General features: G+C 51.8%; 7 protein-coding genes and 1 non-coding gene across 8 annotated transcripts; 5 read left to right on the top strand and 3 right to left on the bottom strand.

Annotated features, from left to right (window-relative positions):
- Positions 1-930: 930 nt before the first annotated feature.
- ASPSYDRAFT_30056 (putative polyketide synthase) lies at positions 931-11,357 on the top strand (the record flags this gene model as incomplete). The annotated part of the gene is made up of 7 exons (XM_040844726.1): positions 931-1,430; positions 1,478-2,009; positions 2,056-2,553; positions 2,607-2,708; positions 3,233-3,250; positions 3,652-4,414; positions 4,453-11,357. 7 exons carry the CDS (start codon positions 931-933, stop codon positions 11,355-11,357), a joined length of 9,318 nt encoding a protein of 3,105 aa, XP_040705379.1.
- A 308-nt stretch (positions 11,358-11,665) lies between these two features.
- On the top strand, positions 11,666-13,772 carry ASPSYDRAFT_830408 (LipA and NB-ARC domain protein). Its single transcript, XM_040851189.1, has one exon. It carries the CDS (start codon positions 11,974-11,976, stop codon positions 13,696-13,698), a length of 1,725 nt encoding a protein of 574 aa, XP_040705378.1. The 5' UTR covers positions 11,666-11,973; the 3' UTR covers positions 13,699-13,772.
- Positions 13,773-13,846: 74 nt separating this feature from the next.
- Positions 13,847-15,505, bottom strand: ASPSYDRAFT_88108 (proline permease PrnB; the record flags this gene model as incomplete). The annotated part of the gene is made up of 1 exon (XM_040851967.1): positions 13,847-15,505. The coding sequence occupies one exon, from the start codon at positions 15,503-15,505 to the stop codon at positions 13,847-13,849; it is 1,659 nt and encodes a 552-aa protein (XP_040705377.1).
- A 322-nt stretch (positions 15,506-15,827) lies between these two features.
- On the bottom strand, positions 15,828-17,644 carry ASPSYDRAFT_43475 (glycoside hydrolase 5 family protein). The gene is made up of 3 exons (XM_040846664.1): positions 16,508-17,644; positions 16,322-16,450; positions 15,828-16,270 (listed from the first exon to the last, which is right to left on the bottom strand). Exons 1-3 carry the CDS (start codon positions 17,247-17,249, stop codon positions 15,963-15,965), a joined length of 1,179 nt encoding a protein of 392 aa, XP_040705376.1. The 5' UTR covers positions 17,250-17,644; the 3' UTR covers positions 15,828-15,962.
- Positions 17,645-19,474: 1,830 nt separating this feature from the next.
- On the top strand, positions 19,475-21,168 carry ASPSYDRAFT_88106 (sugar porter family MFS transporter; the record flags this gene model as incomplete). The annotated part of the gene is made up of 2 exons (XM_040851966.1): positions 19,475-20,461; positions 20,512-21,168. The coding sequence occupies 2 exons, from the start codon at positions 19,475-19,477 to the stop codon at positions 21,166-21,168; spliced, it is 1,644 nt and encodes a 547-aa protein (XP_040705375.1).
- Positions 21,169-22,140: 972 nt separating this feature from the next.
- ASPSYDRAFT_t58 lies at positions 22,141-22,234 on the top strand. The gene has a single exon. It is a non-coding gene; the product is annotated as a tRNA-Val (tRNA).
- Positions 22,235-22,699: 465 nt separating this feature from the next.
- Positions 22,700-23,189, top strand: ASPSYDRAFT_43473 (YbjQ family protein). Its single transcript, XM_040846663.1, has one exon. It carries the CDS (start codon positions 22,719-22,721, stop codon positions 23,130-23,132), a length of 414 nt encoding a protein of 137 aa, XP_040705374.1. The 5' UTR covers positions 22,700-22,718; the 3' UTR covers positions 23,133-23,189.
- A 2,760-nt stretch (positions 23,190-25,949) lies between these two features.
- ASPSYDRAFT_1173360 (glycosyltransferase family 2 protein) lies at positions 25,950-27,518 on the bottom strand (the record flags this gene model as incomplete). The annotated part of the gene is made up of 2 exons (XM_040840279.1): positions 25,950-26,178; positions 26,248-27,518. The coding sequence occupies 2 exons, from the start codon at positions 27,516-27,518 to the stop codon at positions 25,950-25,952; spliced, it is 1,500 nt and encodes a 499-aa protein (XP_040705373.1).
- Positions 27,519-27,953: the final 435 nt, after the last annotated feature.

Below are 27,953 nucleotides of genomic sequence, written 5' to 3'. Positions count from 1 at the left end.
GATACGATTGCCATGCCCGCCCCAGCAGATCAATACTAGCGAAAGTAACCTCCATCTGCTCCAATGGCCAGAGCGCGCGGCTTCCCCGTTCCCACCAGCTTTTGTGGCTGGCTGAGAGGCTCACCGACGCGATTCGCCCACAGCCTCGCAGAAATGAGCCAAAATTCATCCTGTACGTCGTCTGTACCCCTCCCCCCACCAGTATTCCATGTCTCTGATCAATCAAAATGAACCCTGCGGCCTGCAGTAATGCTGAGGGCCAGAGCGAGGGCCGGCTGCGATCTGAATGGCCCCGCTCACGGGCATCACTGGGGCAAGCATCGGACATCGGCCGCGCCATTACCGCATTGCAGCATCTTTTTGGAACCACTATTCAGGAGCATTGCCTCATACGCTGATGCCTAGTCCTCACTCATCCGAGTCGTGAACCCAGCAGGAACCCGTCCCATGAGCAAGATGCTGGTGGACTGTGGGTTGCCACTCAATGTGCGTCCTGCAGCATGCAAACCCCCCCAACCACTATCACATTTGCTGTCTGTCCGCTCAGCTCGCGTGTCTCCAGAGTTATGACACAGCTCTGGGCTTCGATCCCAACCTAATTCCTTCAGACAGCTCGCGAGGATTGGCTGGGTTCTGCAAGGATGAGCAATCCTCTGCAGGCTTAACCACAACAGTTCATCACCGTCGCTCTTGTTTCTTACTTTCTGCCAGCCGCCAGCTGCCCTGAGCCAGAGAAAGGCAACGATTGGGAAAAAAGAAAGCAAGAACTATTGCAGTCCTTCCCCGGTCACGTTAAGTTGAATTTCGGATTTTAATAAGCACGAGGCAGGACGCACACTTACCAGGGTCCTTTACATAAACTTGGTGCAAGGGAAGCGATCTCCTCGCCTCGCATCACCTTGCAGGCACGTTTTGCTGCCCAACTTCGAAATGAAATCCGGAACAGTATCGTCAACCTCGCCGAACGGTCACAGCTCTCGCCAACGTCCAGGGTCCGCCTGTGACGAGTGTCGCCGACGAAAGGTTCGTTGCGACCGACAAAGACCGCAGTGTCAGGTTTGTTATGAGATTGGTCTTGAATGCAAGATAAGCACGACAAGACTCCCTCGCGGGCCACGGAAAGGTCAGCTCCGAACTTTGAGAGCTCGCATTGGTAGGTTACTGCTCGTGAGATCCTCCAAGACTTTAGCTGAGCGAGTAGCCGCCCTCGAACGTTGTCTGGCCGAACGGCATCCAGGAATTGATAGACAAGTGAATGGCCTCCTAGAGGGTGCGGATCTGGAGTATGAAACAGAAGAGGACGCCATTCGTGACCAGGCCCGATCTAGGGATTGTACAGAATCACCAAAGAGTGGCACCGGCACGAAATCACCCCAGTCGCCAGGTTTGCCGCGTCCGGGACTCGTTACTGAGCTGATGCGGGCTGACCTGTAAGTCTCAAAGCGTGAATATTTGTTCGGGCTGGGCTGACAAACAGTGATCAACTATACTTCGATCGTGTTCACCCTTTTGCACCAATCCTCCAGCGATGGCGATATCACATATGGTCCAAGGAGCAAAATAAGAGCGAGGCACAGTCGTGTCTCCAATATGCCATGTGGACGATTGCAGCTTCCCTATCGGCTCAGTTTCGCGCCCTGCGCGATCCGCTATATCAGGAGACGAGACGGATATTGGACACGCTGGACTCCCAAAATCCCGGGACGGACGCAAGTGCAGGCATTGAGCAGGCTCAGGCCTGGGTTCTGATTTGCATTTATGAATATATGCAGATTTCGTCGCTGCAAGCATGGATGAGTGCAGGCAGATGCTGTCGCCTTGTGCTGGGAATGCGCCTATACGAGTTGGACGACCCCAGCAGCCCAGTGATGATGTCAAAAGACCAGGAGACAACTTTGGTTGATTGGACTGGTTTAGAAGAGCGCCGGCGCACATTTTGGATGGCATACTCGCTTGATCGGTTCATAAGTTTCCACAACAGCTTGCCCTTCACCCTGAACGAGCAATTAGTACGGCACCCTGCCAAGTCGTTATTGCGAAAGCTAACAAGGGCAGATTGCCACCCGTCTCCCCGGGCCTGAAGAAGAATTCCAAGCTGGACAGCCTGTCGTAACGCAATATCTACCCGAAGTTATGGCTGAAACCAAAAACGACTCTGTTCACCCCATCTCCTCCTTCAGCGAGTGCGTCATCCTCGCCACAATCTGCGGCAGGGCCATGGCGCATAGGCAAAAGGTAGCTGTAGAGCAGCTTAGCATCGGCAGTGACGTCGCTGTCTTTGAGGGCTTCTGGACGCAGCATGAATGGCTGCACGAGATGTTGAACTGTCGCATCCAGATGCTCTCAGTCTCCCCACAGGTTGATCCGATGTTGATGTTCGCTCGCATTATTGCCCAAACCATGGTACTGTTCTTGCATAGCGTGCTGGAATCTATCACCTGGAAGACAGGCGACCATCTCTTAGCAGTCATTGAGTATGAGAGATTGTGCGTCATGGCTGCGCATGAGGTAGTGCACCTAATCAAGTTGCAGGGACAGCTTGGTTACTTTAAAGTAAGCCTCGATGTTCTTTCTCCTATAATTAGATGAGCTGACTGAAAGGTTAGGTCCACCCATTAACTCCGATCCCGTTATTGATCTGCACTGAATTCTTTGCCGGACATGGCTACCTTAACGTAGGCTTCGATGGGATGCTCCAGGAGGTATTGGTGTGTCTCGGGGACCTTGATCGGGTGAAAAATGCGCCACATAGCCCCCGAGGGTCAGTATCTATATAGGTGTTTTGGGGGGAGTATCCAATTCATCGCTAGCGGTGCATGTTTTCCTGGGCCATTTCTGCCATATACCTCACATAACGGCGTTTATATAGGATTGTATAGGAGTAGGTAGCGTGTGGGGGAGTTACCAAAGAAAAATCCTCTTAAAGAAGGATAATCGACTCAGACTCTGCACAGAAGATACTTCTGCCATCTTTTATTACCCCGTGGCTATATATATGTTAACATACATCCCAATCATCGGGATCCCTCCGTAAAGGGCTTGTCAAGCGATGTCTGACATGAGCTGTCAAAATCGTCAAATCAATACTCCGGACATTGGGCAAGATACTCCAGTCAGGCTCGCAAAGGGATAAACAAAGCAACACATATCCCGGACGTGGCTCCGTCAATTTGCCTTATTTTTTCCGATGTTATCTGCCCTCACGCTGCAGGTCTGGATTGTATAAACCTAGTCGATCCTTATGCACCAGGTAGGCGCGTGGTGAAACATGATGGTTGGACAACCCGAAAAGATGTACCGATACGGCGTGAAGAGAAAACTAAAACCCCGGGTTGACAAAGGCCAGGACACAGCGTGAAGGCTAAGGGTAATTGGCAATAAGCTGAATTATTAAGGATAAGTCTGCAGAGCGCCCAGGCTGTTAGAAGAGGGCCCCATGGGTCCCTGATGGGTCGGTTTATAGGAAAACGGCACAAGGTTTCACCGTTTCGAGCGCTGTTGTGAGACGTGAATGGAGATACCCATAGCTAATAACCATTGCGTGTATAGAGCTGTGTAGCGGGGGTTAGCGATTAGAGCAAACAGGCAGACAGGCAGACATTCTGGACTCTTGATACTATATCAATGTAAATTCGCCAACGTGAAGCTCAGCGCCATGTCCAAGAAGCCAACGGTCTTGCTCGTAGCTTCTCCGCGATTGCTATGCCGACAGCAAATCAAAACCTCTCTGCCATCCCATTGGGAGGAAGCGCCACTCGGACCAGCACCGCCAGCGTAGACGACCGAGGCCCTGCAAAAGGAAAAGGCAACGTCGTCCTCGTGTTCGGCTGCCAATGGCTTACCTTCACGGCAACCGACTTCCGACAGCTTCGAGCCGCAGTGCTTGATAACCCAGAGCATCATTGGATGCTCGACGAGCTGTGTGAATTGGCGAGCTATTATCGGGCCGCTGCGAAAGAGAAATATCTGCCGTCGTTACGGAATATTCGCGGGGTGGAGGAGCTTCAAGAATTACAGAGATGGTTTCGATGCGATGACTTGTCCACGGCGAAGTTTCCATTGAGCTACACGCAGCTGGCGCCGTTGCTAATGATGACGCATTTTGTACAGTATTCGGATTATTCGAAGCTGACGAGGCGATCTCGGCAGCAAAAAGAGTCCGGTGAAAGGCCAAACCCCGTAGTTGAGATCGTTGGGTTTTGCATCGGATTTCTCAGTGGGGTTGTCGTCTCTGCATCAAAGACAGGCCACCTGAAGGAATTCGGCTCCGTTGCGATGCGTTTAGCTATGCTTCTGGGAGCATTGGGGGATGTGCAAGAAGCGGAAGAGGAGTATACGTCCTTAGCAACCGGGTGGAAGAGGCCAGAGCTGGAGAGAGACTTGGGCGGGCTGCTTGAGAAGTATCCTGGCGTATGTATTAGCCCCTGGCCCTTTCGAAAATGGGACTGACAGGGCAGTCATATATAACAGTCCTCTACGACGAGAACCGGGCCACCATCATGACGCCGCGGCGGAATGTTGCAGCCCTGCAACAGGCTATGCAGTCTGCTGGGTTCTCTGCGAACCCTGTCGAATTCAACGGTCGATATCACTGGCTGGGCCATGAGAAGGACTTGGCACCATTATTTGCACTTTGTGATTCTAATCCAGGATTACAGCTTCCGGATGCATCGGATTTGATCCTTCCTCCTCGAGCAAACACAACTGCAGAGCCCGTCCGCTCAGGGCCTCTCCACCAGCTTGTCCTGCGCACTATTCTGGCCCAAACCTGTTTTTGGCACAAGACATTCGCTGCCCTATATCAGAAACATCTTTCCAATTCCAACTCTATAGTCGTCGAGTTTGGCCCAGAGCGATGTATCCCACCTACCTTCCTCCGCCGGCTCCCACAACGAGTGATCCACTTCGCCGATGTAGAAATCCCCGCTACCATCAGCCGTGACCACGAATTGACCACTCGTACCCCAGCCGACACCGATATCGCTATCGTGGGCATGGCTTGCCGTGTCGCTGGTGCAGACGACCTGTCCGAGTTCTGGGATTTGTTGTGCTCAGGCCAATCACAACACCGAGAGATGCCTCCAGAACGTTATGCGAACTATGAAACACCCTGGCGCCCTGATGCGAGACAGCGGACATGGTTTGGAAACTTTGCGCGTGATATCGACGCGTTTGACCACAATTTCTTTAAGAAATCTCCGCGCGAGGCGAGGTCTCAAGATCCTCAACAGCGGCTCATTCTTCAAGTTGCGTACCAGGCCCTTGAGTCAGCAGGCTACTTTTCTCGTCCTGATAGCACAAAGGATATCGGTTGTTATATTGCATCGTGCACAGTTGACTATGAGCACAATGTGAACTGTCACCCTGCTTCTGCCTATGCAGCAACGGGATTATTGCGCAGCTTTCTCGCCGGGAAATTGTCCCACTATTTCGGATGGCACGGTCCGTCACTCTGTATTGACACGGCCTGCTCTGGGTCTACTGTAGCATTGCATCATGCCTGCAGGGCCATTTTGAGCGGTGATTGCAGGGCGGCGCTGGTTGGCGGTGCTAATGCTATTACCAGCCCATTATCCTATGATAACCTCGCAGGGGCCTCGTTTCTCTCACCCACAGGACCATGTAAGCCATTTGACATCAAGGCTGACGGCTACTGCCGCGGTGAAGGATTTGCAGCCATTTACATCAAGAGGCTATCGGATGCACTCGAGCACGGAGACCAGGTCTTGGCTACAATTGCTGGTACGGCCGTTGAACAGAATAGTAACTGCACACCCATCGTGGTACCGGACGCGTCCTCGTTGGCGCACCTGTTTGACAAGGTAACTCGCCGTGCAAATCTCCACCCGAGGGACATCACTGTCGTCGAGGCCCATGGCACAGGAACACAGGTTGGGGACCCAGCGGAATATCAGAGTGTGCGCGATGTTCTTGGTGGGCCGAGAAGAGCAGGTAAACTTTTTCTAGGGTCTGTGAAAGGTTTGGTTGGGCATACAGAAGGTGTATCAGGAATAGTTTCCCTATGCAAAGTTGTTCTAATGATACAGAACGGATACATACCCCCGCAGCCTGGTTTCCACTCACTGAATCAGCATATCAAGAATATGCCTGATGACCATGTGGAAATAAATACCAGCGGCAAATCTTGGGAGTCAGGGTTTCGCGCAGCGCTGATCAACAACTATGGCGCTTGTGGGTCTAATGCATCCATGATTATCACACAAGGACCGCAAAGTGGCCCAAAACCAGAAGGGATCCATTCGGAGGGTATATCGTTGCCGTTTCGTCTTTGTGCAGTGGATAAGTCCCGATTGCAGGCCTATGCGGCACGTTTGCGTGAACACATTTCGTCTATCCCTGGGAAGAGGAAGACCCTGGCAGATCTAGCTTTCAATATTACCAAGCAGTCAAACCCAGGTCTGGAGTACCAGTTCATATCTAAAGCGCAATCGCTAGTGGAACTTGACACTATACTCACCGGGTTAGAAAAGGGAGAAGACCAATATGTCGTCCGAGCGAGGAAGCCATCGCGCCCTGTGATACTTTGCTTTGGCGGACAGGTAGGAAGGAATGTCGGACTTAATCGCAGCTTATTTGGCTCCTTGTCGCTGCTCAGACACCATCTCAATTCGTGCGACAGTGCTCTAAAAGCAGCGGGTCAAGAGAGCATCTACCCGGGTATATTTTCAACTTCGCCCATCTCGGATACTGTGAACCTCCAGACGCAACTGTTCGCGCTACAATATTCTTGTGCGCAGAGTTGGATAGATTCCGGCGTTGATGTCACAGCGGTTATCGGTCACAGTTTTGGAGAACTAACAGCATTGTGTATCTCCGGTGTTCTTTCTCTACCAGACGCGTTAACTGTAGTTGTGCGTCGCGCTGCGCTAATTCGTGATAGCTGGGGCCAAGATGCAGGTGCCATGCTAGCTGTTGAAGGAGAGAAACACCATTTGGATGGCTACCTAAAAGGGTCGCTGGCGACTGTAGCCTGCTTCAATGGCCCCCAAAGTTTTACTGTCGCAGGGCCTACCTCGGAAGTTGATCTCCTTCAGAGTCGTCTCGAAAGAGACTTGGCTTTCCGAATAAAACGCCTTGATGTCACGAATGCTTTTCACTCCAGTCTCGTGGATCCATTGATTCCGGCTCTGAGGGGCGTAACTGATGGTCTCTCACTCAGCCATCCGACCATTCCAATAGAGCGGGCTACTATCCTCGAAGACGAGCCAATTTCATCTTCAACGATCGTAGCGGACCATCTACGCCAGCCGGTTTATTTCCAGCGTGCCGTACAACGCCTCGCTGCTCACCATGGTCCTTCTGCCTGGCTTGAGGTGGGTTTCAACTCCACAATAACATCGATAGTACGAAAAGCACTGCACTCCAACACAGCGGGTCATACGTTCCATGAAACGAATATCACATCCACGTTGCCAATGAAGGGCCTTACGGATGCCACGATAGGACTTTGGAATGATAATATCCCTTGCGCATTCTGGGGCTATCATAGTCGTCAAGCAAGGGAGTATATTCCCGTCTTGCTACCGCCATATCAATTCGAAAAATCGCGGCACTGGATGGAAAATAAACCACTGGCGGTGCGGAATACCCGAAAATTGGGTGAGAAAGCGGTTGATAAGGGAGATCCTTTATTCACCTTCAGTGGATACGAAGACTCTGCGCGTCGAATTGCCAAATACACTATTCACACTGATAACCCCCGATATGTGGCGGCTGTTTCGGGGCATGTGGCCGCCAGGACGGCGCCCATTGCACCCGCATCTCTACTGCTCGATTACGCTGTTGAAGTGCTAAGGACTCATTCGGACGCCCATGGCAAAATTCCTCGCGTTTTTGACGTAAATAGTGATTTGCCAATGCTGCTGGACTTGGGCCGCGAAGTTTGGATCGAGTTGGCTACCGAAACGAATAATAAAAACACCTGGAAATTGAAGTTCCATAGTCAAGACAGGCGGACCGGATATTCGTCTCGTGTTGTTCATTGCACCGCACGAATTTCTATGCATGCTGCCGACGATGCGATGTTAAAAACAGAATTCGCAAGGTATGCAAGGCTGCTTAGCCATGCCCGGTGTGTTGATCTCCTTTCCGACCCAGAAGTTGATGATATACTTCAAGGACGCAATGTATATCGTTCATTTGCGGAAATCGTGGAGTATTCTGAACCGTATCGAGGTGTTCAAAAGCTAGTCGGCAAGGGAAACGAGAGCGCCGGCCGGGTTGTCAAGTCGTTCTCGGGAGAAACCTGGGCGGACGCATTTTTGTGTGACTCTTTCAGCCAATGTGGTGGTTTCTGGGTAAATTGCATGACAGACAAACTTGATGAGGATATTTACATTGCCAGTGGGATCGAGCAATGGATGCGCTCCCCAGTGTATGCGGATGTTAAGACTCCTAGACCTGATACCTGGCATGTTTGGGCCCGCCACCAACAGTCCGAAGCTTGTTATACAAGCGATGTCTTCGTATTCACACCAGACGGAGACCTCGTCGAGATGTTCCTGGGCCTGCGATATTCGCGAATAGCAAAATCTCTCTTTATACGGCTACTTGGTGGTTCGGTACGAAAAACTGATAATAAATCAGAGGAGGGTATTGTCAAGAAGGACAAGTCGTCGACTAAGGACCTGGTTCATCGAGTCAGGGACGTTGTTGCGGAATTCTGCGCGATGAAACCCAGCGAAGTCCAGGACAATAGTCATTTAGCAGATGCTGGTGTTGACTCGCTAATGGCGATGGAACTCGCCCGTGAGTTGGAAGCTGCGTTCAATTGCAACTTGGCCGTCGAGGCGCTCATTGAAGCCGAGACGTTCAAAGACCTTGTGCGGGCGGTGCAATCTGCACTAGGAGAGACGGAAGACGACGCGAGTATATCCAGTAACACCGTTACAAACAGCTCCGAAGTTGTAATCAGCGAAAGGTTCATGACCCCTAGCGACTCAGCTACTAGTGTTTCCGACACGGTGAACTTGAATTTGCCTTACAGTGATGTGCTTTGTGCGTTTCGCGAGACCAAAGCGCTGACAGACGAATTCCTCGTCAAAAATAAGTGCAGTGGCCGTCTTCTTGATTTCACTCCGCTATTGGTCAAACTGTGCATGGTGTTGACACTAGAGGCATTCGATGAACTTGGGACTTGTATTCGTTCTGCCCGTGCAGGGGACACCTTCTCGCGTATATCTTTTGACGCGCAGCACGAGCCACTCGTCGACTACCTTTACTCTCGCTTGACAGAAGCAAAACTAGTTGGTCTCGACGGTATGACGGTCATCCGCACCAACAAGCCGGCGCCACTCGAGTCCAGCAGTGCGCTACTCAGCAAGATTGAGTCCGAATACCCCGAGTATTCTGGCGCCAGTAGGCTTACCTTCTACACCGGGAGCAGGCTAGCCTCCGTACTCCGTGGAGATCAGGACGGGCTACAGCTTATATTCGGCACACCTGAAGGCCAACAGCTTGTATCATGGATGTACGGTGATGAGCCACACAATGTCGCCGGATATAAATTGATGGGCGAGGTTATCAGGCGACTTGTTGAAAAATTGTCTCCGTCCGCAACAGGGGAAGGCGCGCCGCTGAAGATTCTTGAAATGGGAGCAGGCACAGGTGGTGGGACAAAATGGTTCCTTCCCTTGCTGTCATCACTCGCAGTACCGGTTGAGTACACGTTCAGCGACATATCGCCAGCATTCCTAGCTCAGGCGCGCAGAAAGTTTCGAGGTTATTCGTTTGTCAAGTATTGTGTTCATGACATCGAAAAAGTACCAGCAGAGGAATTGCGAGGGGCGTATCATATTATTATCGCAAGCAACGCAGTGCATGCTACATCGAATTTGCGGGTGTCGACTGGGAATATGCGTCAGGCATTGCGGCCAGACGGCATGTTGATGATGCTGGAAATGACCAGGCCCGTTTTCGCGATAGATTTAGTATTTGGGTTATTCCGTGGTTGGTGGGTATTCAATGACGGGCGAACCCACGCAATTACGAGCGAGAAACGGTGGAAGAGTGACCTCCATGCGGCGGGATACGGGTATGTCGATTGGACAGACGGTGAGTCGGATGAGGTCGGTGTTCAACGTGTGATATTTGCCACTGCAAGAGCACAGCCAGATCATCTTTCGGCAGCCTCTACTGACCATAAAGAAAGATTGGAGGCTATTGAGAGGTATGTTTATGAAAGCACCGCAGGATTCACGGCACCGATGTTGTCACCTTCATTTGCAACTCCATTCAAGCCCACTTCCGTTCTTGTCACGGGAGCTACGGGCAGTCTTGGAAGCCATCTTGTCGCGCATCTCACAAAGCTTCCGAACGTACATTCCGTTATATGCTTAAACCGGGAAGATCAAATGGATCCGCAGGAGAGGCAAGCAAAAGCGTTCGCATTGAGAGGGATATCTCTTACCTCAACGGAGAAGGCAAAATTGGTTATCATGCAAAGCAACACGGAAAAGGCGCGCCTGGGGCTTTCAATGGAGCAATGGTCGTATTTGCATGATAACGTAACTCATATGATACATAACGCCTGGCCGATGAATGGCATGAAACCACTTGCTAGCTTCGAAGGACAGTTCTGTGTGCTGCGAAATTTGATCGATTTGGCCACAGACATCGGGGCTATTCAGTCTGGCCCTGTCCGTTTCCACTTTATTTCCTCGATTGGAACCGTGAACGGGGGTGGCGCTCTCGAAGAATGCACAGAGGTAGAAAGGGTTATGAGGAATGGATACAACGAGGCGAAATACGTCTGCGAGCGAGTGGTCCAGGAGACGTTGCAGAAATGCCCGGCGATAGTCCAAGCAACTATTGTGCGACCAGGGCAAATTACTGGCTCAACGGAAACAGGATACTGGAATACGTCTGAGCATTTCCCAGCCATAGTGAAGTCTTCGCAAACCGTTGGTGTGTTCCCTGCTCTGGAGGGCCGGATGGGCTGGACACCAGTGAATATTGCCGCAAGTACCATAGTGGACCTATTGCTAGATGAAGGATTGCCGGCCGAAATCTATCACGTTGATAACCCTCTTAGCCAGGAATGGGCGACTGTGGTGGATATGTTGGCTGGCGAACTGGGTGTCGCCAAGGTCCCGTTCAAGGACTGGATCAAGCAAGTCAGACAACACGGGGGAAGTAAAGAGAATCCAGCAGGAGTCATGGTGGGCTGGCTAAAGCGGAACTTCGAGCGAATGTCATGTCATGGGCCATTGGATACATGCGTGGCGAGAAAGCATTCCCGGACGTTGCGAGAGATGGAAAAGGAGGGAGTAGTGGGCGCAGACCAAGTGCGGAGGTTTATGTGCAGTTGGAAGGAACGCGGGTTCCTCTCATTCTAGATAGATCGGTGGCTGAAATCTTCTTGTGTACCGTCCTGCAAAGACTCTTCCAAATTGCCATCGGTGTTCGGCACCGCTTTCCATTGTTTTGACGACAATTATATGCATGGTGACTGTTGAGATTGTTGGACAGTAGGAATGTGAAGGGAAGAAAAGAAGAGTGAAACCAAAACCAGGCCGTCCATTCCCGGACCCCTGCTCATTCCCTCAGTTAGGAAGTAAGGATTCGCTCTTAGACTGATCTTAGTACAATCCTGAAATAGTCCAGTTTAAATAACAGGCATCTCTTATAAAATTACCAAAAATCCTCATGGATATCAAGAGATTGGGTGGGTTCGTGAGCAGTGTTGTTAACCAATATATACAAGAGACTTCTCGCCAACAACAAGACTGTGAGAGTAGTTTCTCAGAAAATCACTCCTATCCTCACATCCCCCTGATATATTAACAGTTACTATCTGCTAAAATGCCTGAGTTATTCATTCTATTAATAACCCGGCCCATAATTCAGGGTCTGGGCAGGGAACGGCCCACGTGACTCTATATAGCTCCAAGGCAGCAATAGCTTCAACTCGTCATATTTCTGTATCAACATTTGATATTCATATCTAGTCGAATGGAGATCAAGCGCAAGCCGGCCCCGTCTCTCGCGCCTGTTGACTATGGTGTCGTGCATCGGCCCTTGACACCGAACCCACCGCCCCCATATTCTCTCTATCGCGCTTACTCTCCCTATGCCGCGTCTCCGTCATGTCCCCAGTCTCCCTCGTACTTCCCCCCTCTTCCCCGGCGACCCGTTACTCGCTCGCCCTCTCCTTCTTTCAACGCGTCGTCTCTCCAACCGCCTCACTCCCTCCCACGGTATCGAAGCCAGCCAAATCTCCGCGGCGGCGATCCTCCTCCTCCCCAACCCAGTCCTTACGTTGCACGCGCCGAAACATCGCTTCCAGTAACCACCTCCGAAAAGTCCACGTTCTCCGCCGACGCTCGCTATTTCCTAGGCGGCCTCATCCACCATCCCTCTGAATCGACGAAACACTACTCCATTTTGCGTCACTCCCACGGGATTGTGTTCTACCGCGGCCCATCAACCTCCGTAACCGTTTCGATCTTCGCCGACACCCCACTCTCCGCCGATCGCTCGCTCTGGCTACAATGCAAAGGATGGTCCGGGAAGACAGGAATGCGCGCGAAAGCGCTCTTTGGTCTCCATGATGACTGGGTGAATGTAACCCCGCCGCTCGCTGTTCGCGTTGACCAAGTCGAGCCGAACAAAGAGCGCACATGGCAGCGGGATATCGCCAAATTCCATAAAAAGGCTTCCAAAAGGGTGCGGGACACCCACCGACTCCGTGAGACCGTCATTGCGCGGATTCCTCCGGACGCTGAGGATGGCTATTTCCAGCTCGTCCTGTGTCAGGGGGAGAAGAAGGTGCTGTGTCGTAGCCCTGTTTTTCGGATCCTTTCGACTTCGATGGATCCCAGTTCGCTACGTGGAGCGAGCCTGACAACCATGCCGCTGGAGTTGGGTGCTATGGTTGCTGGGAAGTACGCGCAGGTGGCGGCTTCCAGAGTAGTGACTCCGGTTACTGCGGTAGCCAGTACTGCCTCGGAGCGCTACCGACCAGGTTGGGTCAAGGAGAGCGCTATCAAAACGGCATATGGAACTGCGCATGGAGCCATTCAACCTCATCGGGGGCCTGGCCCAGATGCAGCTGTCCCACCGTCGGTGGAGGACGGGCCTCGGGCACCTTATCCCCTTGACTTCACAGCACGAGCTTCGCAAACACTTGACACGCGGATACCTGTCAAAATCCCATCCGACATCCAAGATAAGCTCCGGGGTTACTTCTTCGGCTGGGCGCAAACCGGCCGTGACCAGCCCTGGCAGATGGTCATCCTGTCCGTTCGCTTATGGGACGCCTCGCAAGCCACGGGACCAGTGTCGTTCTCGCAAACCACGCGCAAAGTCGCAGTCCTCCGCTTCCCCCATGAACGTCCTACTCAAATTCCTCCATCAATTAGCCTCCGCATCCTTGGCTTCCTCCGTCCAGATGTCCCGCCCCCTTCGGCACGGACACAAAACGACTTGGCTACAGCGCGTCAAGCAGCAGCAGATGAAGCTCTACTGGCTGATCAATACGACACGGAATACGTGCAAGCGCTTCTTGATCACCCACTGTGGGGTTCTGACGCGGCGGACCGCCGGGGATGGTTCGACCGGACCAGAGACGGTGCGGGTAATCTCATAACGCAAGGCAAGAAGATGGCCGAGCGGGTTGGGGTGCGTAGCGGCGTGGAGCAGGAATCCATGGGGGGTTATTACATCGTCCGCGACTAGCCACTGACTACCATTATTGTACTATACCAGCATATGCCAGCATATATCACCATACTAATCACAATATAACCGCATAATTCACCACAATCAATCAATTCCAGGAAAAAAAAAAAAAGAAAAGTAAAGAAAAAAAAAGTGAGAAGCAAGCCTACTCAATCAAAGCCATTAACTTCCTCCCAATCGTATCCCTTGGCCTCGGCGGTTTTTCTGCCGCCAAAATCTCCTCCAATCCCGTATGCAAATCCACATCCCTACTCTTCCACACCCACGGATCATTCCAAAAGATGGCCCGATGACCCGCATAAAGCAGGACAAACGCCGGAATACCAATATACGCCGTGAAAAAGTTCGACGCGCTCCAATTCGACGGGAAAAAGCACGTGAAGCCATTAATCAGCAGCAAAAATATCGCCATACACAAACCGATGTATACGCCGTAAGGCTGCAGACGGCTCTTATACGGCTTCTCGACGCCCTGGGCCTTCACCGCGGCACTGAACCGGAAGTACACGATGCAGCAGCAGATCCAGGAGATGAAACCGGAGGTATTGGTGAAGTTGATCAGCCAGTTGAAGACGGTGTAGGAACCCGACGAGACGGCGAGGTAGGAGAGGAGGGAAAAGAGGGAGGATGCTGTGACGGCGATATAGGGAACCCCCCATCGGTTGCATGTTTTGAGGATTGAGGGGGCGTTGCCGGAGACGGCGAGGCCGTAGAGCGAGCGCGAGGACATGTATAGGAAGGAGTTTCCGGCGGACCAGGCGGAGGTGAGGATTGCGGCGTTGACGATGTGGCGCAGGACGGGGATTCCGGCGTTTTGGATGGCGGCGACGAAGGGGGAGGCGGATGCGTTGTCTGTGTTTCCTGTGAGGAGGGCTGGGTCTTGCGAGGAGCAGATGACGCCGATGGCGAGGGCGCCGAGGAGGTAGAAGATGACGAGGCGGTAGATGTAGCGTCTGGCGGCCTTGGGCACGTTGCGGCGGGGAGACTCCATTTCGCCGGCGGTGACGATGATGAGTTCGGGGGCGAAGATGAAGGCGATGGCGGACTTGACGATGCATTGCAGCAGGCCGATGAAGCGGCCGGTGTCCTTGTTTGAGGTAACGAGGTAGGGATTCATGGCTCCAGGGTCTTTCCAGTAGTGGAAGCCCAGGCGTTGGCGGTTGGGGCCGCCGCCCCAGAAGAGAATGAAGGAGAGCAGCAGCAGGCCGATTAGGGTTATGATCTTGATGCTGGCGAACCAGAACTCGGTCTCGCCGTAGACGCCGACGGGGAAGTAGTTGAGCAGGACGATGACCACGACCATGATGGTGATCCAGACGGCGAGGTGCACAGGGTTGGGCCAGTACTCGATAACGAGCGAGGCGGCGACGATCTCGTAGGGGACCAGGATGCCCAGCGAGTACCAGTAGAGGTAGCCCATGGCGAAGCCCATGCTGCGCGAGACGTAGCGGAAGCCGTGGTAGCTCATGGTGCCGCCGTGGACGGGCAGGTATGCGCCGACCTCTGCGATGCCGGTGACGACGCAGTAGACGAGGGTTGAGATGAAAACATAGCCCAGGAGGAGGGAGAGGGGCCCGCCGATGTTGAGCGCTTGTCCAGAACCCACGAACAAGCCGGTGCCAATGGTGCCGCCCAGGGCCATTAGCTGGACGTGTCGGTTCTTGAGCCCGCGCTGGGTGTTCTGGTATCGTTCATCCAGCAGGTCAGCCTCGACCATGGCCTGCAGCGCGCCGGCCTTGAGATCGGGGGCGGCGTCGACATCGCCAGGGCGGGCGGCGGAAGGCTTGATCCTGTCGTCGCTCATGGTGTTGTGTTTGCGGGGAGAGATGCGCTGGAGGAGCTTCAGGAGGGCCCTCGCTTATCTTATAAGAGTCACAACTCGTATCGCAGAGTCGCATTGAGCGCTGCTTCCCCGCATTGTGACCAAACAAAACGCACGGCCAGGCTGCATTTTCGCGCCAAAAACGCCACTGATAAGCTGGGCTGCGCTGCGTTGTCTGCTGAAGGGCGTGGAACTGTCATGCCACCGAGCAAAGGTTGGTGGATGTGTTCATGAAGGTTACGTATTTACCACGGCTTAAACGTTTTCCCTTATTTAATTTGATTTAGTTTGATGAAAAAAAAAAGGGTCCTTTATCTACTGTTTGACAGAAAAGCCCAGCTGAGGATCATCTTCCCCCTGGCAGATAACGCCCTAATATAGGGCTTGGCAATACAACCTGATAACAGCGCACTTATAGTACTAAGTTGTCTCGCTTGGATCATCCCCGGCCACTGGCTTTAATCGCCTCGATGTGCTCCGTAACTAAGCACTCGAACTCGTCGGTTCCATAGTAAAACGTATTCCCGTCGTCCGGCGACTGTCCGGTGCTCAGGGTATCGCCATACTGCCAGTACAAGTCGCCCGAGACGCCCGTCGTGTTCAGCGCCGTCGTCTGCCACGGCTTTTCGATTGCGCAGTGGTTCGACGTCACGCCGTATTCTTCAAAGAGACACGGCTTTCCGGCGGCTTTGCAAGCTGCGCCGTGCGAGGTCACCCAGAGGTTGCCCCAGTCGTTGTTCGTGCCCCCTGTTTTGTTAGCTAGTGCGTTAGGGCTAGGCCATGGTCGGGAGGACATACAGCTATCCGGGTACAGATGGAACGTCCCAAAGTCAATAGTCTCGATACTCAGCGCCTTTGCGAAGTCCGATCCTTCGGAGTATCCAAACGGATAGCTTCCGTCGGAGCCAGTCTCGAGGCCGAATCCCTCTGCTCTCAAGTCAGCTTCAATTTTGGAAATAGTCGTATAGGTAGAAGGGGAAATACCATCACCGATGCAAACCATATGCTTCGAGTCCAGCCCCTTAATATACGAACTCGTGCTCTCAATCCACTCATGCAGAACAGAAGTCTCACAACCCTGACATCTCGGCTCATTCGCCAGCTCCCACGCAAATACCGCCGGCGAGTCGACATACCGCTCCACAACGGCCTTGATATAAGCCTTGTACGCAGTCTGCATCTCCTCACTGGCATAGAAATCCGAATTGTCGGATCCGCCATAGGCCTGCACATAAGCGTTCATGCCGCCGTAATCGTCCCAGTAGTTCACAAAGTTGATAATCAGCTTGATCCCTCGCTCCTCCGCACTCTGGACGACATAGTCGAGTCTCTGCAGTCCGTCCGCACCGGTGTTGATCGTGGATTGCCCGTCCTGGTGGAGCTGGTAGTAGACTGTTCCCTCCCCGGGCACGGTGTTTACGTCGTTGAAGCCCCAGACGCGGAGAATGCGCAGGCCTGATTCGGCCATGTGGTCGAAGACGGTGTCCACGTCGGCATTGTTTGTGAGGAAGCCGATCCAGTAGCTGTTGGAGCCGGGGAAGTAGCCGGTTTCGCCGTCGATGACAAAGTCAAGGCCGGATGTTGTCGCGAAGGAGGAGGCGCCTGGGGTTGAAGATGGTGATGGTGACGCCGATGCGGAGGAAGTTGGGGACGAGGTGGATGCTTGGGGAAGCGCGTTGGCCAGCGCCAGGCTGGCGGCGGTGATGAGAGTGTTGGAGAATTTCATTCTCGCGCTGAATGCACAGATTGAATCGATTACTGAGTGCACTAGGTAAAGGTGAAGTGGGAATTCTCTGCTTTATAGTCTACGTTTCTGTCTACCTAGCACAAAGCTATAATCATGAAACCGGGCCAAGGTCCGTTTAGATTGACGGAAGGATGCGGCATATTGAAGCCCGGTTATTCCAGGAACGAAACTCAATGAAAGGGCAGATTTGGCGTGGGCCGATCTAGATGAAGCGGCATTAATATATTTGGCTCTGCAGGCGTTTCATCCGTGTCGGATAGGGCAGGGCGGCGCCGATCTTGCGTCAAAGCCTTGGTGAGTGGTGGAGAATTGAGAATCTGGGGTATGCATCGCACGGAAGTATTGGACAGTATGAAGTATGAATTAGAGATCAATTATGATGAACTGCTCAGAGCACTGTACGGATGTTCTTTGCTGACTGCCGAGGTCCCGCATGGCTTGAGGAGCCAAACTCCGTGAAAGATTGGTCAAGGCTGGCAAAAATAGGTTGCGCTCAAATGTAGACTTAAACACGTCGAAACGCGGTCGGTGTAAAATTCGAAGGTCGAATTCAGGTATAACATCACCACCTGCCCGTTCCTTGACGAGGAAGCGTTTTGCCGTGATAGCGAGCGCCTCGTAGCCGGCAGTGGCACTGGTCGCTTGCGCCTCTCTTGGCCTACCATTGAGGACAATATCCGGACTTTCGGCCGTATACAACTTTTTCTGGTCCGGAAGCAGGCGTTGACCGGTCCAGAACTGAACCAGACTTTACTTTGATACCCAGGCCAGGCCTGGACCAATGGCCGTTATTACCTTGCTGTTGATGCCTTATATTGACGTCTTTATGCCTGAGGCTTCTTGGTTGCCGACGTAGGTCACATGATGTTCGCTTGGGGGCCAATGACGAGGGGGCGAAACAGCGTCGGCCACTGGTACTGGCATGCAGATAATTTCCACAGCCACCATCGAGCCAAGGAAATCCACAAAGCTTGCCAGTGGATTCGTCGCTCGGCTGGCCGAATCTGCAGACGGCTCACATCTGTTGAGTCGGGTGGCAATCCTCATCTCGTTGCCGATTCCGGCTTTTCTTCGGAATGTTAGCAGATTCTGCGTGCCCAATCGGTCGCGTCATTCCCCGGTCGCGGTGGGATGGAGTTAACCGAGTGAGTTTCAGGTTCTGAACTTTGCATGACGAGTTCCCGCAAGATAATGGCAAAGACGCACGATGACGGTGTTCTTGACGGTGTTCTTGACGTTCTGATAGCGCACCCCATACTACTCCGGGTTCCCCTCGAAACCGGTCGCCACGGGGAGGCTTCACCGGTCAACCTTTCAGGAAACAATCGCCTCTCCAGGATGTTTTCTCCATGCTGTCCTCCGCGGTCCCGCATGGCACTTCTCCAGTCATCCAGTCCCTTCCGGACGTCCCGGCCAGGCTGCGATCTATCAGCGACCGTCACCGTCGCGTCACGAGGCCTGGCAAGATGGCAACAGTGGTCCTCTGACCTGCAGAGCATCATGAGACGATCCAAGAATGCGAGAAACCCCTTGATTTTTTCGTTCAGCCACAGCCAAGCCCGAACGCCTTCAAAGGCATGCCGAGTTTTTTCTGATCCCGGCCGCAGGATTCCACGGCATTCTCGGTTCGGAACCACTAACCAAGAGTCTCCAACAGCTTGTTTCGCCGGCTCAAAGCGTCAAGCCGCCGTGCCTGAAGCCGACAGCGCCACCCACGTATGTTCCCGGCTCCTTCGGCCGTGCCCCCCAGGTCGCGGCTCCGGCCTGCGCAACTGCAGTCATACTGCAGCAATTGTTGCACACAGAGTCTCACACCCTTGCGTAGAAGCCTCGTAAAATCGTAGAGCATTAGACTATCGCTGCGCCCGAGCTACACCTCCGGGAGAGAGTTCTCGCGGAGTTCACCGTATGGGGAAGAGACTCAGGAGTCGGTGGACCTTCGCTACCAAACCAGCGTACGTCTTCGAAATGTCTGGATGACAGCCATCGATGTCTTTCCAGAATTCTCCACACTACCAGGACGGTTGCACTCAGTGCCATGCGGTGGACCTGCTTACGTTGAAATCTTTCCAGGCCTGCTTGCCTTATAAAAAGGGAAAGCCTGCTGTACATCCCCAGATGTCCCGCATTCCCCCATTATTTTTTTCTTTCTCATCTCTTTCTTTCTTCTCTACCCATAGTGACAGCCAATTCCTGATATCACCATGGGTTCTGAATCTTCTGCCCACCATGGGGAGGGTATCACCCCGGCCCCCCAGCCGCAGCAGTATTCCAGCCAGGAGTCCATCGGCACCGAAAAGCCTTCTGATCTTGGCGTCGATACTCATGTTCCTCGGATTACACTGCGTGCCACTGTCATGGGCCTCTTCGTGTCGATGGGTGGTCTGCTGTTCGGTTATGATACCGGTCAGATCTCCGGTTTCCAAGAGATGTCCAACTACCTTGAGCGCTATGGTGAGCTCCAGAGTGACGGCTCGTATGCTTTCAGCAACGTCCGCTCTGGTTTGATCGTCAGTCTTTTGTCTGTCGGAACACTCGTCGGTGCCCTCTGTGGTGCTCCCGTCGCTGATACGCTTGGTCGTAAATGGTCCATCACCGTGTGGTGTATCATCCTCATGGTCGGCCTGATCGTTCAGATCTCTGCTCCGGACGGCAACTGGGTCCAGGTGGTTCTGGGTCGTTGGGTCACTGGTCTCGGTGTCGGTGGTTGCTCGCTTGTTGTGCCCATGTACCAGGGAGAGAGCGCCCCCAAGAATGTCCGTGGTGCCATGATTAGTTCCTACCAGCTTTTCGTCACCCTCGGTATCTTCCTGGCTTACTGCATTAACTTGGGAACCGAGGGCCTTGAAGGTACTGCCCAATGGCGTATCACTCTCGGACTGACCTTCTTGTTCGCCCTCGTTCTCGGTGGTGGCATGGCCTTCTTCCCTGAGAGTCCGCGGTACGACTACCGCCACGGAAAAATCGACACTGCCCGTACCACCATAGCGCGTCTCTACGGAGTGCCTGAGAACCACAATGTTATCATCCGTGAGCTGGCTGAGATCCAGGCCCAGCTTGACGCCGAGACCCAGGAGCAGCCGGTGTGGCACGAGTTCGTCACCGCCCCTCGCATGTTCTATCGCATCGCGCTCGGAGTTGTTCTCCAGGCGCTGCAACAGCTTACCGGTGCCAACTACTTCTTCTATTTCGTGAGTTACCATCGTTAAACGCCAAATTTGAAAGTATGCTGACAAATCAGGGTACCACTATCTTCCAAGGTGCCGGTATCTCCAACTCCTTCATTACCCAAGTCATCCTCGGTGCCGTCAACTTCGGAACCACCTTCGGCGGTCTTTACGTTGTCGAGCGTTTCGGTCGTCGCAAATCCCTCATGACCGGTGCTTGCTGCATGTTCGTCCTCTTCATGATTTTCGCCTCCCTCGGCCACTTCATGCTTGACGTCAACAACCCCGAGAACACCCCCGGCCCTGGAAAGGGCATGGTGGTCGTCGCCTGCTTCTTCGTCCTCTTCTATGCCACTACCTGGGGCCCTATGGTGTGGGCGATTGTTGCTGAACTTTACCCTTCTAAGTACCGTGCAAAGGGTATGGCTCTGGCGACCGCATCTAACTGGCTTTGGAACTTCCTCATCGGTTTCTTCACGCCGTTCATCACCGGGGCTATTGACTTTGCTTATGGATATGTTTTCGCGGGCTGTCTTCTTGTTGCTATCTTTGTTGTCTACTTCTTCGTTATTGAGGGTAAGGACCGTACCCTGGAGGAGCTTGACTGGATGTATGTCAACAAGGTCAAGCCCTGGAAGAGCTCCAGCTACGAGATCCCGACCATCTCGTACCATGACGACGCCCGTGGCGCCCGCAAGGAATCCAAGTCCTACCACGCTGAGAATGCATAGATGCGGCGCGGATTATTTCTTTTTCTGTCTGTATATTTTGTGCGGTGTCCGTTGTATATAGAGATGGGCGCGTTTAGAGGTTGATCCTGTATTGCATATATACATATACCAATTGCATTAGACTATTCAACATTACTTATTGATGGTTTCCTCGTGCGTACAGTATTCTGTAGACTTGATTGAGACTGCTGCCCTTGACCCCGTCCTCAGTTCCACTTAGTCCCCTATACTCAGGATACCTAAAATAACTTGTACTAGTCAAATTATAATAGGAAATGGTAGTATACTAGAGAATAATATATATATCTGACTAGATATGTAATAATTGATTATGTATATTTAAATATATACTAGAGTAAGTTATGTTCATATCCGCTTCGCTACAGACAACCAACATTATGTATGGTATCGAGAATGGCCCGGACTCTGCTCTTCATGGGTGTACCAAGTGTGATCGGGCCAGATATGGTTGAGAAACTAGCCGTGTATAACACGTATGGCTGAGAGGAACCTGTTCCGCCCTTCGAACAGAGAGAGCCCTGCCACTTTGCCAGTGACGAAAGTTGGAATTGGCGACTCAGGTTCTCGTAAAAAGGGCCCGAATTCACCGCGCAGCAGGCAAATTAGACCCAGTGGCTAAAGATTCAGGCTTACTTGAGAGGGCCCCAAAACCAGCCGCAAATAAAACCTGAGGGTGGGTGCATCAGCGTTGATAATTGCATCCCCACGCCACACAAGACGTCGACGGTAGCTCATGGTCCAATGCTGGCCAGGTCGGTGTTATATGCAAGTTTTTACAAGAGATACTTCGGTTCACGGCGCCCAATGCTTGGCATAAAGTTTTGCCCTGCCAATGACATGGTCGTGAGCCCCGTACAATTCGTTAAGGTAAGAATCCTGGCACAAGAGGATGGGATTGATTTGGAACTGGCTGTTAATATGCGGTAATTCGAAAACTTACTTACCATACCAAGTCGCGTGGTCTAGTTGGTTAAGACGCTCCGCTCACAGTGTTATCCGGACATCGGTTCCGGAGAGGTCCCCGGTTCGAACCCGGGCGCGACTATTTTTCATATTTCTTTTTTCGTTTTTGTTTTTTTTTTTTTTTTTGCTCTTTGTTGCAGTTCGATTGATTGCCTAGTAGTGGCTTTCTGGGCGACGTCGATGTAAGGTCGTGTACATAATACAGGGCATAATTAATTGTGTCTGGGATGCGGCCTCTGCTCTTCCTTTTTAGGAAGCCGCGGGGTATTGCAGTGCATTGACCGTCGGAAAAAATCACCATTTCTCAAATAGTATGACAGTACCAATACCTAATCGTCATCAACCTATCATGGCGCTATTTCAAACCCCCCGTTACTACGAGTATACACATATAATACAGAACCCGCAGTTGAGCTCGTCATCCGACCCAAATACGAGAATGTCCATGCGCGATTTGTCCCCGAAATGCCGCATGAAGTTATATAATTATCTCTTGGAAATATATTTTGCAAATTGTCTAGTTTTATAAGCCTATCTATATCGAGCTATTTAACTTCCTGTATATAATGACCTCAAAATCAGCCGAGAACAATGATAACATCCTCTCCTGCTCCAGAGACACCCACGGCGTAACAACCGCCACAACCAACGACGTCCCGGGGTACAGGATCACAGAAACACTAGGGACAGTCTACGTACTCGCTTTGCAAGCACATAACTGGGGCGCAGATCTCGGCGCGATCGTTCGGTCCACGGTCGACGGCGAGCTGCGCCCGTTTACGACGCTCATGTATAGAGCGCGCAATGAGGCTGTGGAACGGCTGGTAGGCGAGTATATGGATCGTGGAGGGAATGCGGTTGTGGCGATGCGCTTTGATATTGCGAGTTTTGGGGCTTGTGTGCAGGTTTGTGCCTATGGGACTGCTTGTTTTGCGGAGAGAGAGGGTGAGGGCAAGGCAGAAAGGGGAGGGAGGTGGTGATGCAAATGCGCAGTAAGTGGGAGATGTAATACAGTAGCAAATAAAAGGAGGAATGGAAGAAGGACTTAGTCCATGGACCTTTGATTGCGAGTATGCATAAATTGGGTTCGATCATTGGTTGAATTGTGCTGCTAGGTTTGAACTACATTTATGTCAATACTACGACAGCTCGTAAGTTGTTCACGGAATGAATCGAGTGTGTTGCATTGTACATGAGTATGATACAGAACAAACAGGACATGAATGGGAGTTAACATAGAAACGGCCACCATGGGCGCATAATGCGAACGCTCTCGACCCAGGGTCTGATATGACTCGGCCCTGGCCGGTTTGTCTTTGAATATACTTGTATTTGGCGAATAGTAATGTCGATATTGGTAGTTATGACGCTAGTCGAGTTGAGACGATACAGGTTGCGGAAGAGGCGGTTGGCAGGCTGGTTGCTGTTGCCTTGTTGATGGAGGGCTGTTGCATGTTTCTGAATTGTCGTTAAGAAGATTGTGGTATAAAATGACTTTATATGGAGCACCCGTCGTTGTAGGTGATAGGAAGATGCGATATATGCGAGTTGGGTGTTAGAGTAGGCGATGTAGTTTCGGTTCGGTCTCTTCGGTGATCGAGACATAGGAACAAGAAGAGGTAGTAACGTATGCGTATGTAGAGGTAGAATAATTGTAATAGATCAGTAGAAGATGTCGTCGTCGTCCAGCTCATCTTCGTCCAGTTCATCGTCGTCGAGGTACTTGCACACCGGCGGCGTCTTGCAGCTAAGTGGAAGCTTGTGCAGTTGATGACGGAGTATTTCAATCTGGATGCGGCGATGTATGTGCTCATAAACAGCAGACACTCGTCCATGGAGGGACATTTTGTTATTCATTTCACTTGGCTTGCTGTTTCGTTGTTTGTGGCTGTCTTTGAAGGGCTGCATGATCGAGAAGTAGTTGTAGGAAGAAAGTGATGTAGACAGAACTTGAGCTGCGAAGGGGAAATATAAAAAATCCCATGAGTCATATTATGCTCCGAAGAGGCAAGCCAGAGAGGCTCGTGATGATCCTGGGCTATAGCATGTTTGAAATAGAAGTTGCTGGCAGAGCTTGTCATGGGGTCATACGAGGGGATGCCAAACCCTAACTTGCCGCTTTCCCAGCCATCCGGACTTTGGCACCACGTATCGGAGCTCGACAATGAAGTATATTGGCGTTTAGATTTTGTGGGCTCCAGGTCGTACCACGCATCTAATCGCAATGGTCGAATCGTGACCGGAATGAGCCGGCAATAAATATGCGATGGTGGTGAGCAGCCTTTGTGAAAAACCGGCAGCGGTGTTTAGTAGAATATCAGAACTTTACAATAACAGAACATTTATATCAACTAACTATATAATGGGTCAATTTCCAACACCGACAATGGGTTAATGGCCCACATTTACGGAGTTCAGCTTCTATTCTCTTCGCTGCTCCCTTGCGTGACCTCGAAGCCTAAGGTATCACTTCCGCCGATGACAGTGACTGCTCTGCGTACCAAAGATCTTCGCCTGTAGCCAAATAGGCCAAATGCTATGTGTTCATGGTTGTCTGCGCTTTATATTCGAGCCTGCAGCTGCATCATCAGCATAAAAGCATTATTATATGTGATTACTTTTCACTGACTCCCGACCCTGTCCCGTATCAATAACGCCGACATCAACATCATGCCGAGACTATTCCCTCTCAATGCCGGACTTGGATACTCGCACTTCCACAGGCCTTCCTCAGGGACTCATTCTAAAAATCGGTATTGTTGGGGTTGGTTAGTTCTCCATTGTCAAGACCAAATTGCAGTTGGTGGTTGGTTTACCTTACTTATCCCGTCGGGGACTCCGGATGGGAGTCAACCGGGTCTTGTGGTAGAACTTCCACGGTGATTCCATTTCAGCCCGCGGTGTTGTTGGTGTGAGTCTGGACGGGATTGTAAAGTCGCTCATTTTCACTGATTGAAGGTTGAGCGCATGTAATATCAGTCAGCCTCTAAAGGGAAGAAAATGATGAAATGGCCTCAGAGATTAGTTTGTGTTGATACATTGATCTAAGAGAGAAGTAATTAAAATCTGATCAGAGTTCGAAGAAGGGCCCCTAGAGAGAAGGACATAGTGAAGGGGGGAAGGCATTCTCTGGGAATGACTACATCGGCATGGAAGAGGGGCCGAGGGGCCAGTCTTCAAGGAAAACAACGAAAAAAAGGAAAAAAGCAGCCTTGAATGCGTGTTCATATAAAGGGCTGATGCGACCGAGACAATCTGAAAAGGAGACCGCCCAAGGTAAAGAGGGAAAGAGGAATTTTAGACACGTTGCTTTTGTGTGTGCAGTTATGGGTGAATGCCGGTGTCCTAATCTGCCCATTACGGATGAGGGCTCGCTAAATGTGTATGCAGAGACAGGAAGGGCATTAGGAAGCAAGAGATTCAGATTACGACGGTTTAGTATTCCTTGGACTCAGTATACGAGCCAAGGGCCCATATACCCAATTATCTGCACCCGTACTGATTTGTTACCAGGGCGAGGAATATCTGCAGGTCTGTAGCCAGACAGTGCGTGGAGGCTACAGTTTGACCGCATTCAAATGCTCGATACATTATATATTGGAGGGAAGAGATTTGAAGAATGTAAGAGGTTATTGTTAAAGAGGATATGGAGCGGTGCATACTGCCTTCGCCCTTTAGGGACGGTCGAAGGGCATATCATTCCGCACCATACAACTACGATGTAATGAACGAATCTTACGGTGTAATAAAGTATATTATGAGAAAGCCGCCCAATGAAATAAAAAATGATAATTTTATCAGCTCTTCCGCGGCCGTCCACGTCCACGACGGCCAGTAGCAGCAGTAGAGCGAGTAACACCAGAAGATCCAGTTCCAACACCCGCCGCTCCAACCTTTCTCCTAGACGTCCTACCTTCGACTGCAGTAGAAAGTGTATCTGCACCGCTTTCAATACTAGGAATAGCCGTATCCGGACTGAAGGGTCGTTTGCGGTGGAAGCGCGGAGACGGAACAGCGGGTTTAGACCTGGGTGCTTCTTGCAGAGGAACACGGTTAACATGTTTGACGTTGTGATTACGAGGCTCAGAAACATACTTTTTCTCAGAGACCCTCCCATCCTCCACAGAAGCGCCAGAGTTAATAGCGTCGAGATTCCGTCCACACCAGTTCGTCTCCCAGAAGGTAAGGCCCGCGTACAGCTTAATCAAGCTGTGAAAGTAAGCGAACAAAAAGTACCCCGGGAGCATGATGAGATCCTGCGGCTCGCGAAGGAAGTAAGGCGTCAGCTTGACCATTTTGGAGATAAAGATCCAGCGGAGGAGGTATGATAGTGCGCCCGGGACTTCACTGCCCAGCTTACTGTTGACCAGAGTGTAAATCAACGCCGCATCATAGAAGAGGGCAAAGTTGACGAACGAGGTTAGGTACACGGCGTAGACGCAACAAGGCTGAGCCCTCCAGACGGTGCGGTCTGTAAAGAGTGAAGCCGAGTTGCTGCGCCAGGTTGTGCGGACCCAGCGGAGACACTGGGAGAGGAACTTGGGGTATGTGCCGAGCGTAGTCTCAATGCAGGCATCACGGCAGTACTGGATCTTGATCTTGTACCCGTGCCGGACATTCCAGCGGGTGATGAAGTTATCATCATCGGCGTTGAGGGGCCCGAACTGATCGAAGAAGAAGCGCTCGTTAGTGAAGCCCTGGATGAACTGGGGGTCAGTGAGGATTTGGGACCGGTGGGCAGAGGTGCGCCCCGATACAACAAACACCCCACCATCCATTGCGTTTGTAGCCCGGATTTCAAAGTTGTGACGCTCGAGGTACAGCGCACCGAGCATGTTCCAGAAGGACTTGATGTTGAAGCCTGTGTCAGTACGGCGGACGCGCTTGTTTGTGCCAACGATACCAACGCGAGGGTCTTCGAAGGGCGCGAGCATGGTGGGAAGAAACCGTGCAGAGGGCCAAAAGACGTGGTCATCGAGAAGAACAGTGATCTTTGTGCTCACGTATTGCAGACCGTGTGCGACCTGGATCCGCTTGTTAGCGACAGTGGAGGGTTTGACGCGAATGTGTGTGCTTGGGAACCGCTGCTGGTAAGGCCCAACAATGGACTTTGTTCTTTCAGCCATTACACCACCAACGGAGACAATGACTATTGAGGCAGGGGAATTCAACAGACACGAAGTAAGGCATTCTTCAAAATCCCTGTTCTCCGGATCAACAGTTGGCAGGATGATCGTGCAGTCGGACGGACGAACGGTGGGTCTGTTGGGAACAGGAGCTGGCTGGTAGAAGCACCAGAACGAAACGAGGTGGACGACAAGACGAAGATATCTGAAGATGAACAGGAAGACGAAGAATGCTGTCATACGATCAGAAAGCAGTCTGCCCATCAGAATGTGGACATTGCTGGGAATGATGTTAGATATGGAATCCATCATCTTCCACAGTAAAGTGCGGACATCAATGGGTAGCATCTTGGATATTGCAACCAGACAGTTTGTCAGGATCACACCTACACGATGCCGTCTGATGGAGTCAATGAGAACGACACGGCACTTCTTGGAGCAGTGGAATCTGGAGAGATAGTGGCTGATGAGGACGGCATTGTGTTGTACATGCTTGCGGGTCATGCCCGCGATGAAGAAGAACAGTGGTTGCGCTATTTGAGCAAGATACTGAGACACAGTGAGCACGTATGGCGATGTGAGCGCCAGAGGCAGCAGAAGCAGGCTTATCAGCCGGTACATCTTTACGGTCTGAATCGATTGTATCTCCGGAACGTCTTAAGTGTCCGGCGAGTA

The sequence above is a fragment of the Aspergillus sydowii genome (assembly GCF_001890705.1).
Source record: "Aspergillus sydowii CBS 593.65 unplaced genomic scaffold ASPSYscaffold_3, whole genome shotgun sequence".
Taxonomy (NCBI): Eukaryota; Fungi; Ascomycota; class Eurotiomycetes; order Eurotiales; family Aspergillaceae; genus Aspergillus; species Aspergillus sydowii.
This window is presented reverse-complemented; position numbering and strand designations above follow the sequence as displayed.

Excerpts from the sequence above, each read along its gene's own strand:
- ASPSYDRAFT_830408 (XM_040851189.1), top strand. The coding sequence starts at position 11,974 with ATGGAGATCAAGCGCAAGCCGGCCCCGTCTCTCGCGCCTGTTGACTAT.
- ASPSYDRAFT_43475 (XM_040846664.1), bottom strand. The coding sequence starts at position 17,249 with ATGAAATTCTCCAACACTCTCATCACCGCCGCCAGCCTGGCGCTGGCC. Across the intron at positions 16,451-16,507 it reads TATGGTTTGCATCGGTGATG|AGGGATTCGGCCTCGAGACT; the intron begins GTATTTCCCCTT and ends ACTTGAGAGCAG. Across the intron at positions 16,271-16,321 it reads CCATCTGTACCCGGATAGCT|GGGGCACGAACAACGACTGG; the intron begins GTATGTCCTCCC and ends CTAACAAAACAG.
- ASPSYDRAFT_43473 (XM_040846663.1), top strand. The coding sequence starts at position 22,719 with ATGACCTCAAAATCAGCCGAGAACAATGATAACATCCTCTCCTGCTCC.